This window comes from Hypanus sabinus, chromosome 2 (assembly GCF_030144855.1).
Source record: "Hypanus sabinus isolate sHypSab1 chromosome 2, sHypSab1.hap1, whole genome shotgun sequence".
In the NCBI taxonomy this organism is placed as follows: Eukaryota; Metazoa; Chordata; class Chondrichthyes; order Myliobatiformes; family Dasyatidae; genus Hypanus; species Hypanus sabinus.
The window spans coordinates 129,626,678-129,640,206 of record NC_082707.1 but is presented as its reverse complement, the minus strand read 5'-3'; the positions used below and the strand labels follow the sequence as shown (position 1 = coordinate 129,640,206).

At 41.1% G+C, this 13,529-nt stretch overlaps 1 protein-coding gene across 6 annotated transcripts in view; it reads left to right on the top strand.

The window, feature by feature from the left end:
- The window catches only part of actn1 (actinin, alpha 1), a 231,906-nt gene that overhangs the window by 173,404 nt on the left and 44,973 nt on the right, over nt 1-13,529 (top strand). For 3 of the 6 annotated variants that reach the window (XM_059955005.1, XM_059954974.1, XM_059954990.1), the window contains exons 8-9: nt 1,270-1,355; nt 10,635-10,727. In XM_059955005.1, coding sequence (XP_059810988.1) covers nt 1,270-1,355; nt 10,635-10,727 — 179 coding nt within the window. Of the gene's footprint in view, nt 1-978; nt 1,065-1,269; nt 1,356-10,634; nt 10,728-13,529 lie in introns of all 6 variants that reach the window. The other 3 variants (XM_059954997.1, XM_059954967.1, XM_059954982.1) reach the window with 1 other exon arrangement.

Genomic DNA, 13,529 nt, shown 5'->3' with positions numbered 1-13,529 from the left:
GATTCCTAGACACTATCATTTATTGGATACATCTACCAAAGTTACAGTAGGGTTCTGTTCCTGTGAATTGTTCATAACTCAAACAGTTTGCAAGTCAGAAATGTGGCTGTGAACAAAGTTCCCACACAGCAGAAGATACCCCACAACTGCCAATGTTATCCAACCCCCTGGTCTCCCAAACTCTCATATGCCTCTAAGTTGGACATTCAGAAGCAGGGATGGACTTGCAATGGGAAGTGGCTTTCAGGAGTCCATTTGAAGAAATAAAAAGCACCTAACTCTTGTCTTTTACAGAAGGCAGTGAAATTGGATTGTGTGCTTGGATGGTATTTCCATTATCCAGTTAAAATTCAGTAGCAAGGAGTTTAATTTTTTTCCATTTCTTAATACAAGTTATGTCAAGATAAACATCTTACTGCCTCAAACAGTATGTTTTACCATTTTGTCTTTCTTTTCTAGTTTGGGTATTCCTTGATAACCTTGGTCCCAATGTTATTAACTGATCTATTCTTTTAGTGTAATTTCCACAATTTGACCTTCTGTCAATGTAGCCTGGCCTTTGTGTAAGTTGATCATGTAACCAATGCATTAACATTATCGTATTCCTCTCTTTAGAAGTCTGTTATAATATGGCTCCTAATTCTATTCACCAAGCATCAACATTAGTGGATTATACAGTAGAGTACCCTAAAACAGAATTAATTGGCTGTCAGCACTTTTGATCTCCAGTCTAGCCTGCCGTTGTACTCTATTTGAAGATTAAACAAGTCTTCAGGCATGTCAGATCTAAGTAAATCTCACTGTGGTTCATCGTCCACTCTCTGAAACAGTAATGTTCCTACATTGCCATGGTTCCCATTTTTGTCTAATGTCTCTAAATCCGCATGTTCCCTTCCCCCCAAAAAAATGGTTTTTCAGTGGATGAATGCATTACGTTGTTTAAAAAAGCATTAAATCCTTTCCTGTGTTTCCTGACAGACATTGTGGGTACAGCTCGACCGGATGAGAAGGCAATCATGACTTATGTCTCTAGCTTCTACCATGCATTTTCAGGAGCCCAAAAGGTATCCCAGGAATCCATATTTTCCAGCAGAAATTGCTTCTCTGGCTAATTATATATTTTTCTTCCCTGTTCTGCAGCTGCTATTTGTGAACTTTCCACTCTTGATATGATCTCCTGTGTTGCATGATGGGAAGAGTGTGGTTCTTCGCTGACTGTATCTTGGCTTACCTTTACTTCCTTAATCTTTTCTTGTCTTCCTTGTACAGATTTAATAAACACGCTTAGGCCGGATGAAAAGGCCATTATGACCTATGTTTCATGTTACTACCATGCGTTCTCAGGTGCGCAGAAGGTGAGAAATCTACCTCACCCCTGTAGAGTTCCCCTTTGATTTAGATTTTCTTATTCCTCTTTCAACATATACAATATCGCCATCTTTTTTTTTGAGTCTGGCTTATGGTGGTCCAGCTACTGAAAATCTTTTAAGTGACATTGTTTGAAAATTTACCCTAATGGTTCATATACAGCACTTTCATCTCCAGTGTCATTTGAGAAAGCAGTTGCTTAGTCTGATCAATTGGGCAGTCAAATTCTCCACACTGCTCTTCCATATTATAGAGTACCGGAAATTATTCACTTTGCCCGAGTTGCATTTTGTCTCCATTCGCCAATCCTCATTGTCACATTGAGCTTAATTTGGTAGGGTTAATGTGCACATTGTGTACTGTGCGCAATGGAGAGCATTGTCACTCATCTGCTGGAATACTTAAAGAAGAAAGTAAACCTGATGAATTTGGTTATCTATGAGTTCTTTATTCCTGAAGATTACAGCAGCTATTTGGTCCTGCCACTGCTTTATTCAATTAAGAGACCCCCGTAGTCTTTATTAGCAATGCATTGGTTTGATATCCATGGGAAATTCTCCGTAATTAAGACAGTAAGTCACTGGGCAGTTTCCTTCTCAAAGATGGCTTGACTCAAAGATTTTATTCTTCCCAAGGAGTTTCACAGAACAATTAGTTTTGCTGAATTGAGACTATGCAGATTAGAACATATTCTGATCCATGATTGGACATCTTCCCATTTCGGAGTTGTCCTCCTTTACTGTTATACCACAAGATTGCCAGGTGAAGATAGTCTCTATTGGTATTAGTGTGGGCTAGGTGGCCCTTCTGCCTGCTCTGCCATTTAATAAGATGATAGATGATCTAATCTTGACCTCAGCTCCACTTTCCTGCTCTGTCATAGCTCTTGACTTCCATATAGACCAGAAGTCTATCTGACACCCCTTGAATTATATACAATAATGTGACCTCTACAGACTCTGAGATAGATTTCCAAAGGTACAATAAATGTCTGCAAAGACAACTTCATCCTTTAAGTGAAGAACATATTACTGTGAAGTGATAGTGTCCAAGTCTAGAGTCCCCCATGAGGGAAATATTCTTTTGGCACCCCTACCCAGTGGGAGCTTCTCAGAACCTTAATGCAATAAGATCACCAGGCTTTAGTGCCACAGGTGATTGTTGAATACATAATAGACCTCCCCAGCCTCCACCTTCCCTTGCATTCTATGAAGTATATCATTTTTCCATTTGAGTCTGCAAAACCCTCAGTCTTGGCACATTGGGAAACCCAACTCATGTTGCTGAACAAATTGAACTGCAGTTTGTTGAAATTGTGATGGTTTAGCATGTTTAAGGCATTTCTCATTTGACATCTTTCTGAATGCCAAGTAAAATACTTATCAAGAGGAAATTCAAACCTCTAGGCCAACAGCTCTCCTTCTTTTCTCTTTTAATTGCTTTTGTGGCTGTTCCTTTTCACCATCTCCATTACCTGCTACCTTTAAACCTGGACTTCATCATTCAGGGGTCCACTATAAGCCAGCAATAATTTGAGTTCCAACCTCAGTCACTCTCCCATGTTGAAATCTGAATTTAACGTCTCCCTAAATCATTCCTTTAAGTGTGTTCTTCACTTTTGTAGACTATTATCTGTCTTCCTTCTTTGTGTTAATACCTTTTGTTTCACTTTCCCTGGCTTGGCTGATCCTCAGAACAATATAATCTGCAATTAATTGTTGTGGAGAATATGATTCATTGATTCATATTTGGATTAATTTATTACAGATTCTTAATAATGTTAATTGTGGCAGTGTTCTATCCACTTTTTGGCTTCTTCACCTTGATAATTCTATTCCAAAGCACAGCAGTTTATTGTTATATAACTAATTTTGCTTGAAAAAGTACACAATTCTAATGGGAGCAGTGGAATCACGTAACGAAGGTTTAAAATACCCAGTTTATAGATGGATGTATAACATTATTTTACAAATACTTACCGTGAATCGTGTCCAGCTTGTGAGTCACATGTGCTTGTGTTAAGCCACTGTACATTGTAATTTTTATGATTTTTTTAGTGTAGATTCTTCATGCTTGAGGGCAAACATTGAAAAAACCTATTAAAACGATCAGGATGACTAAGGTTACATGAATATAACTATACTTCTCACACATTTCTAACGACTTCTTAATTTCCAGATTTTATTTAAGTTGACCTCTCCACTATATTTTCCCCTTTATTTCTTGATCAGAAAGATGGGAAGCAAACATATATAACTAATTTATGGGGAAAAAGGTCAGCAATCAACAGAATCAGTCATATTTATTTCTCTCTGATTTCCCAGGCAAATGGAAAAATCTCACCGTGTGTATGATTACATAGTTGAGTTTGGGAGCAGGTAACTGAGGAAATGATGGGAGAGCAAGAAAGAGTTTCATTTGTTCACATTAAGTGAGAGGTTTATCCGAAATTCTAAATGTACGATTAGGTAACATGCAAGATAGTTCATAAAACTTGATTTCTGTGTACCTTTTGAATGGCATGTTCCCAAGGTCACTTTCTCCAACGTCCACAAATGTGATTTTCCTGCATCTGCACATTGTACCAAAAAGAAGCAGATGCTGCTAAGCTAACAGTTTTCCTACAGTTTACAGAATTTGTGCAAATGTAAACATTTGTGTTCCGTTCCTCTGAACCCTCTTTTTCTGTTCAGATAATAGCATTGCAGGCCTCATGATCAGCTTTCTTCTCCAATCCTGTCCCTTATGCTCTGCAGGTACAGACCCTGATTTGGTTCGAGCTTTTCCTTTTGCACTTAATGACTTGTGTTTGGAAGTTGATGCAGTGATTCATCCTTTAGACAGTGCATGTGATTTTCCACTTGTCTTGCACATCCCCTACATTTACCACCCTGCACCTCTGTGGCGGAAGTGCATCTATCTGTTCTAACTCCATGTAAGAGTTTCTCACTCTCAAGTAGAGAGTGAGCTAATACTTTGAATGGTCCTTCAAACTAACCTTTCATCGGCAAGACTAATCATCGCAGTGCCAAGTATTCTTTGTCCATAACATACTGTGTGACACTTGCTTTCCTAAGGTAAAGTTATTTTCACAGTTCAGCTTGTTAGTATTTGCACTGCTGGCCCTCGACTGAGCAAGCTGAGAGGTTACCAGCATATTAATCTCAAGCATTGCGTACATTTAAAGAATGTTGCTACCCTGTGAAGTATATGAATGCAGTAAAACTCCAATAACCTACCATATGACTCTTCGGAAATTCCAACCAATCGGCACCTGGCTCATCAGGTATTAGTTAATGTACTTCATTCCCATTCACCCCAGTCCTAGTCCCTGCACTTTTTCCACTCATCCAGGCCCTGGTCCCTACACTTACCTTCCACCCTCTGAGGCCCCAGTTCCCATACTTCTACAAACACACTGGGACCCTGCTCTCTTGAATAGAACATTGCCCCATTTCTCAACCTTCTTATACACTTACCAGTGTATGGGTTCCTGCTGTCTCTTTCAATTTGCTCTGGAAGAATTATTACCATTCTCTGTGATCCCTAACAGAGTGCAGGGGCACTAATAGAAATAACCTCCGGTCTAGAGAATCTGCTAGTACGGCACCATTAAAGTCCTGAGCATGCCAGGTTGTTGGAGTTTTACTTTTCCACAGTCGTATTCTGTGCACATGTGCTAATTCATCATAACTACTCGATGTACGCCTGAAGCTTTAAGAGAAAATTGCTGAGTGAATTTTGGATGTCAATAGCCACAAGCACACAATGGGCCAGTTTTCATTTGCGCCTGTGCTGTAAATGGGTTCTGAATTGCGGTGATGTTTGCAGAATGATTTTCTGCACAAACACACATTGGCAAGTTTCAATGGAACATTTTGTTTTGTTGACAAGCTGTCATGAGAGCTCCTCTGACCTGTGTGAGAAATGCCATTGGTAAACAGTCAACAGGAGCCGTCAGCGTCAATGCACTGTGTGTCACTCCACAGGCAACCTCAATGGGCTTTTTCAAATTTTCATTCTCTTGGTTGAACTCCGAATGGTTTATAAATTGTGTGGAAGATGACGAGATATACCATTTGTCTTCAAAAGCTAGGGAAATCTCAGCGATGCTTAACATCACATTAAATAGTTCCAAACATACATTTCCCTAAGCATTGCTTTCCTGTTCAAAAAAAAATGCAGCCAAAAATTATTGGTGCCTTTGGAAATTGAATAAGCAATCCTTTGTGTCAATTCTGGCTGCCATTATTTGTATTTGTTAATGTTATCCCCACCATTCTGACGTACCCTAGCAATCTGACATCATTTAGCACATCTTCACCTCAAAGGTATGCTTTTCAAGCACCACACGGTGGCTTCTCTTGGTGATGCTGACCCTCACCACTATGTGTTGGTGCCCCCTAGCTAAACCTAGATGTTAGTGCAGTTAATTCATATGCTTGGTAATCTCCCAGTTCAAATAAAATGTGATTAAGGAGGATTAATGTTTCTTGCTTGCCAAACGATTGCCGATCACACAGTATATTCCCTGAGTTTATACATCCAGGCTTTGTTTTGTCTAGAATTATCTCTCTGGAGCTGCTTCTCGAATCATCCAAGTGTGTTAGTGATGCTAATCTCCAGATCCTGCTTCTGGTTCATGTGGACATGACTGACTTGTTTGTTTGAGATCCAGACTCCAGATCAGACCACATTAATCTGAATCACTATATTTAGCTGGCAATACTTGCGCAGCCTCTCATTCCACCATCCCCATACCCCACTAGTTTGTATTTCCCCCCCCCCCCCTCAGTTTGACAGTTCACTAATGGCCCATTTGAAAAGCCAACAAGTATTGACTTAATGAAGCAACACTGGGCAAACCTCTTCCAGTGCTGATGCAAACAAAATTATTACTAAATATACCTTAATATGGAGATTCTAAGGGGCCTCATTGACTCCTCTGCCCCACCACTGTTCCAAATTGGTAGCGAAGTAGGTGACTTTACAAAGAGATTCCTTTGGCTGAGAGTTGGGCTACATTTCATCCCTCTCCGGTAAGTTTAAAGCCTTGTTTCTTCTGGATGTGAAATGGGGTTGAGTGCTATTATCACTCCCCCTTCCCCTTTCCCCCAGAAAAGAGGTGGAGGGGAAGGGCTCTAACTGCTTTGAAAACAATTCACCCCAAATTTAGTAGTCTTTGAGTGGTGGTCACAGATAACTGGTGATAAAGATGGGAACCTTTCACAAAAAGTTTTTTTTAGGTTGGGTTAGGTCTGTTTTTGAAGAAGAGAATTCCAGCATATCTACCTGCTGTGCCCAGTCCTGCAGCCCACAACTGTGAATGCCTTATTGACGAATGGCTCGTGCAATGTGGAAATGATCAAATTACCACTCAGTAGTTAAGGCAAAAAGTTGGGTTTAAGATTGGAGCGGCATCTTTGAGGGCCTTGCTAACTGGCCTGGAGCTGACATTAGAAATGAGAAGAGCTTCCACCATGAGATTGGCTGATATCACCAGATAGGTGAGAAACATTCCTTTACTAGGATCCACAATGCTGAATTTGGTCCCTTTCAGAGCTACCTGGGGTGACCAAGCATTCAATTCCTGCTTCTTCATCCACACTTCAAAATTGAGGGTATTTTAATTGCAAAAAATCAAATCAGTGATTTATAAGGGTGGAATAGTGACAGCAGCAATATCTGAGTTTTGGCTAATGTATCTGGAAACAATATTGCGAAAACATTCTGAAACTAATATTAGCATCTCCCGGAATCAGCTGGTGATTACTGTTTGGTTGCTGGGCAACTGAATAGAAGGTGAAAGTCATTGTGTGTTGGAGGTTGAGAATGAGAAAGATTGCGTGGTGAGAGCCAAGAGGTTAAATTTCATCACAAAGTTGTGGGTTTTCAGTTTAGGCCTGCTTCAGTGCTGTTTGAATTGGGCCCAGGGTCTGGTCAGCACAGAGTACTCTGGCAAATTCTAGTTTCTACAGACAGAATCAGCTTATTTTTTGTTTTGAATTGACTGTAGATGTGAATCTTTTAAATGGTCATTTGTAAATCTGCATAGTGACCATTCTAAATGAAGAGTCCAGATCTTGAATTGGCAGCCAAGAATATAATATAAAGGAGGCTATTTTACTATTGAGTGGAAGTTCCATCTCTTGCCATTCTGTGGTTATGTTAATTGACTGTATCTGATTGAAGGAGAACATAAAAGGAACCACCATGTGAGAGAATTGCACAATTCTCTGCAGGAGACACAATTTTTCCCTTTTCTTCCCCAAAGCATTTAAATGTACAAAAATGTAGACAAACAATGTTAAATTCTAGAGATATTTTTGCATTACAGTTCCAGGGCGTCTTTATCAAGCAGAAAAATAATTAACTGAAGACAAATACTAACCCCCCCCCCTTTGAAGTATTATTTCAATTATTACATTTCATTGCTAAAAGAATTGTGGCACTTAATAATTGCCAGGCTATGACTATCTCCAACACAAGTATACCCTTGCTATTCAATAGCATTATCAATGATGAGATCTACACTGCCCATAACAGTGTAACACTTAACATTGACAAGTAACACTTCAACTACACAAATACTGTGGCTACGGTAGCAGGATCTTCGACAGTAAGTGATGCACCTCCTCTCACCACAAGCTCTTTCCACTATTTACCAGCCACAGGCCTGTAATGAACAAATGCTCTCCTCTTGCCTGGATGTGTGGAGCTCCGATGGTACTTGAGAAGGTCATCACCATGCAGGACAAAGCCTCTTGCTTGATTGATTTCAACCATCCTAAGCACTTGTTCCTTCTACCATCAGCATTAAGTGGCTGAACTGTGTGTGGTCTGGAAGATGCACTGCAGTTACTCAACTAAGCTGCTCTGACAGTATTTCCCAAGCCTGTGTCTCCATCACTGTGGAGGACAAAGTTAGGAGTAGATCCGAACACCCCAATGCCACGTCATTCCCAACGTGGAACTGTATCACCATTACTTCATCTTTGCTGGATTTAAGTTTGGGAACTCCCTCCTTTACAGCACTGTGGAATAGCTTCACCATGACCTCTTCAATTCAGCAATAAATGATAACCTTACTAGTGACACCACCTCATACAGGAAGTGAGTCAGTGAAAACCATTCATCTGGCACAATAATCATTTTCCATGGTGGGTTTTATCACCAATGATAATGCAATCCAATGAAATTAACAAGGATCTCCACTCTTTAAGAAGGGAGGGAAGCAGATGGAAGGAAATTATAGAATATTTAGTCTGACTTCAGTGGTTGGGAAGATGTTGGAGTCCATTATTGAGGTTGGGGTTTCGGGACATTTGGAAGCACATGATAAACAGACATTGTTTCCTTCAGGGAAAAACTTGCCTGCCAAATCTGTTGCAATTCTTTGAGGAAATAACAGGCAGGATAGACAAAGGAGAGTCAGTGGATATTGGTTACCTAGATCTTTGTCAAGGTGCCACACATGAGGCTGCTAAACATTGTCAGAGCCCATGGTATTACAGGAAGGACGGCTGAGCGGCAGGAGGCAGAGAGTGGGTAGAAAAGGAGCCTTTTCTGGTTGGCTAGTGGTGTTCTGCAAGGGTCGGTGTTGGGGTCATTTCTTGGTCTGTCAATGATTTGATGATGGAATTGATGGTGTTTTGGCCAAGTTTGCATATGATATGAAGATAGGTGGAGGGGCAAGTAGTGTTGAGGAAGCAGGGAGTCTGCAGAAGGACTTAGATTGGGAGAATAGGCAAAGGAGTGGCAGATGGAATACAGTGTTGGGAAGTGTATGGTCATGCATTTTGGCAGAAGGAATGAAGGCAAAAACTTTTCTAAACAGGGAGAAAATTCAAAAATCCCAGGTGCAAAGGAACCTTGAAGACATTTGCAGGATTCACTAAAGGTTAACTTGCAAGCTGAGTTGATAGTAAGAAAGTCAAATGCAGTGTTAGCATTCATTTTAAGAGGACCAAAATATAAGATCAAGGATGTAATGCTGAGGCTTTATAAGGCATTAATCACACTGCACAGAATACTGTGAGCAGTTTTGGGCTCCTTATCTACGAAAAGTTGTGCTGACATTGGAGAGGGTCCAGAGGAGATTCAAGAGAACGTATCCAGAAATGAAAGGGATAATGTATAGGGAGTGTTTGATGGCTTTGGGCCTGTACTCATTGGAATTTAGAACAATGAAGGGAGATCTTATTAAAACCTGTCAAATATTGAAAGGCTTAGGTAGAGTGGGTGTTGAGAGGATGTTTCCTGTCGTGGGTGAGTCTAGGACTAGAGGGCACAGCCTTAGAATAGAGGGACGTCCATTTAGAAGAGCGATAACGAGGAATTTCTGTAGCTAGCGGGTGGTGAATCTGTGGAATTCATTTCTACAAAACAGTTGCATTGGCCAAATTATTGAGTATATTTAAAGCAGAGGTTTAATATCATAAAATGTCCCAAGATATGTAAAAGATGCAATGATAAATAAAATTTGACAGTGAGTTACATAAGATGCTTGGGCATATGGCCAAAGATGTTTTATGGAGGTTTTTACTGAGAAAGTGAGAGGCTGGTGGGAGAGAGAGGGGTGCTGTGCGTATGGTTAAGCTGCATAATTTGGAACTTCAACTGAGAGAACAGCCACCAGCAGTGGACTAAAACAGAAGTGCACAGGGGGACGTGGAAGAGGCACATTGTGCTTTGAATTGGGTCAGGGAGGGAAACAGTTTGGCGGAGTGGTTTTTCTTTGATGGAAAATGGAAGGGAAGAGGCCAGCCAGAAGTATATTAGAAAACTCAAGGCTGAAGGACATGGAGGAGAGTTTTAGATGCAGACGAACTGAGTCAGGCCATAATGGAATTTGACTTGACTTGTGCAGCCTTGGTGCTGGTTTGGTTATTTTAGGGGAAGTTGGAGTTGAAATTTCAGCTACATTTAGTACTGTATTTAAAACAAACTAGACAGTTATGTATGGATTGAACTTCGCAGTTGAAGTTCAAACTAATTTACTTTCTGGTTGGATGAGAGCACAAGGGTGATACCAGATTAGAATCAGTTTCAACAAGCTCAACCAACTCATTACACTGCTTAACAATTTAAAAAAATATATATACCATTATGGTGCTCATCCTCATTTAATGGTGTCCTGTGCATGAGAACCAAGCCAGGTATGAGGAGAGATGTGTAATGGTATGTATTTTTGATGAGATTTGATAGAAATGTGAATATTATGTCCTTCTGCAAACCAAGATTGATTTTTGTTTTCCTCTCCGCAGGCGGAAACGGCGGCCAATCGGATCTGCAAAGTTCTGGCTGTTAACCAGGAGAACGAGCAACTGATGGAGGATTATGAGAAGCTGGCTAGTGATGTATGCACAAAAGATGTTTCTGCGGTTGTCTGACCAGTACTTTTAAAGTTGTAGAAATGTTTGTCTCCCTGAAACTGAAATGGGGCCTGAAATTAATCCACAAGTGGGCCATGTTCCCTCCACGGACAGGCACTAGTATTGAGTTCTTCCTTACTGAATGTTCAAATAACACAACCCCTTCTAGTGTGAGCCAGTATAATTAAACTGTAAATAATCACTTCTAACATACAGTAATTGATCTGTCAGCAAAAGCATAGAAATTAATTCTTAATTTTCAGGTTTTTCTACTGATGTCTTTCCAGGTTGGGGCCTTTACCTTGGAAAGTCCATCTTGTCCACCTGGATTACAGAAACTGTGTTTGTAGCCTTCAGACATGATAGATTTTAATGGCATCTTAGTAGACCACTTTTTACTCATCTGCCTGTTCAGTTTTGATGACCCTTTCTTGCCCAGGGGCTACTTAATTTTATTTTTAATAATGGGAATACTTGAATTGAATTTCTCTTAAAAAGCAGCTGTAAAGGATTGCTGGAAAAGTTATTTGCCGAAGATTTTCTCTCAGAAGGGGTTAGCAACTCCACTTCCCTACAAAAGCTGAACTATCGTAGGTGGCCCCACAGAGACTGGCTGCGGTTTAAGATGAATCTTCAGTATTGTAGCGCTGAACTATAGAGAGGAGCTGTGTCAGGACACAGGAAAAGCAACACAGCAGTTCGGGTTGTAGAACTGCTGCCTCACAGTTCCAGTAACCAGCTTTGGTCCTGTTCTGTGGTGCTGTTTGTGTGAAGTTTGTACATTCCTCTTGTGACTTCTGGTTACCACACGCACACGCACCCACCCACCCTGAAGGCCTGTTCATTGGTCACTGTAAATTGCCTCAAGAATGTAGGTGAGAAGCAGAAACTGAGGTTTACAGAAACATGGGGAGAGCAGATTACAGGGAAATATTAATGGGAGAATGGAATTGCACAATGGACCAAATGGCCTGTTAGGTCATAAAGAAACATGAATGAATACAAAACCATTCCAAGCATTACACAAAACTCTTTCTAGCATTAAGAACAAGGCTGAGCACATCAAATCAGAACTACTTAAGTCCAGAAGGCATCTACATTGCATTCTGGAAATGCAAATGAGTGTTGAAATCAAGTCTGTCCATTCAAGCACCCCTTATCCAGATTTAGTACCCCATTTTTCCACCATGGTAGCCAAAGGGACATTGCTCACTGATTCTAGGTAACAATCAAGCAAGGTCTTGCCTCACCAGATCCCAACACCCTCTCCCATGAGACTTCTGCTTCACCCTTCCCATTACCCAGCTGGCTTACTTTCAGAAATAGGACACTAATTGCTTAGGCAGTCAGGCAGAACATGTGGAAATACGGTCTAGGTTTTAACCTTGAGAAAAGTTTGGGATGAGCTAATTTTAAGTTGCACATTTAGGTGGGTGGTGAGAGGAGAAACGTATGTGAAAAGGTGAAGGAGGGAGAGATAACACACACAAAATACTGGTGCAACGCAACAGGCCAGGCAGCATCTATAGGAAGAAATACTGTGGACGTTTCAGGTCGAGACCCTTCGTCGAGAGGAGAGGTTATGACTTACAACTTTTGTCAGTCCCTTTCCTGTCTCCCTGGTAACGAGTTCCCCTGGGGGTCCAGTTTAATTCTCACATTGTAGCAAATCCCAGCAGCCACTCCCAAGAGCTGCCAGGGCTTTCCCCAAGTTTTACTACTGATATGTTGTAGGCTGAAGTCACAAGGTGGTAGTTAGTGGAAGACATAGAAATGAATAGGCATTATAAATACCTAGGCCTCAGTCTATTTGTATTGGACAGATCGACTTTCCTGAGTCTCAGTGCTTCTTGAGCTCTGGGTTTTCACAAAGGGGGATACTGTTAATGAAGTTAGGACCTAGTCACAGTGTGCCAATGTCTAGAGTGGGCCAAACTTTCTTGCTGATTGCCAGAGGCGTTTGATCAACATATGTGTATGTGTACATGTGTGTTGGGAGAGGGGTGGTGGATAGGGCATTTAAAGTTAAATAGCAATCAGGTAGAGTTACCTATAGTGCAGAAAATATGAGCCCAGCGTGAGGTCCTGTAAATTTTGTCACATCTAATTTTGTTCCTTTATATCTGACTGTCCACACAATTGCACCACTCTGGAATGAAGCACCAATTCCTGTTGGATTTACTAAAGTTAAGGGCAGGTTCATGCTGTTGTGAGTTCAAGTTCAAGTTCAGTTTTATGGTCATTCAACCATACACCGCTGTACAGCTAAACAAAATGTCGTTCCTCTGGAGCCAGGGTGCAAAGCACAATACATATAGTCACACACAGAACATACAGTTACAATCCAGCCCACGTCGTCACAAAATAATATTGCACAAGTCCCTGAGTGACATCGTCTGAAGATTGACAGGTGCATAAAGTGTGAGGTGCATGCTTATGTAAGATAGTATAACGCTACTGGCACTATTATAATAGTGCAAGCAGACGTATAAATATGTGAAACAGCAGCAATGAGAGATGACAAGCGAACAGTGCAGGATGAATGTGTGTAGTCTAACTGGGAAGGAGCTGTTACCCGCCTGACAGTTCTGGTCCTTATGCTGTGGTACCCTCTGCCTGACAGCAGGAGGTCAACAAGAATATGGGGAGAGTCTTTGACAATGGCCTTACCACAATCTAAAGGGGAGGGGGATGAGGTGGTAAAGGAGAGGGGTGACGGGATGGTAAAGGGGAGAGGGGATGTGGGGGCAGGTGAAGGGAAGCCTCGCTTGCCTGAGGTGCTGACGT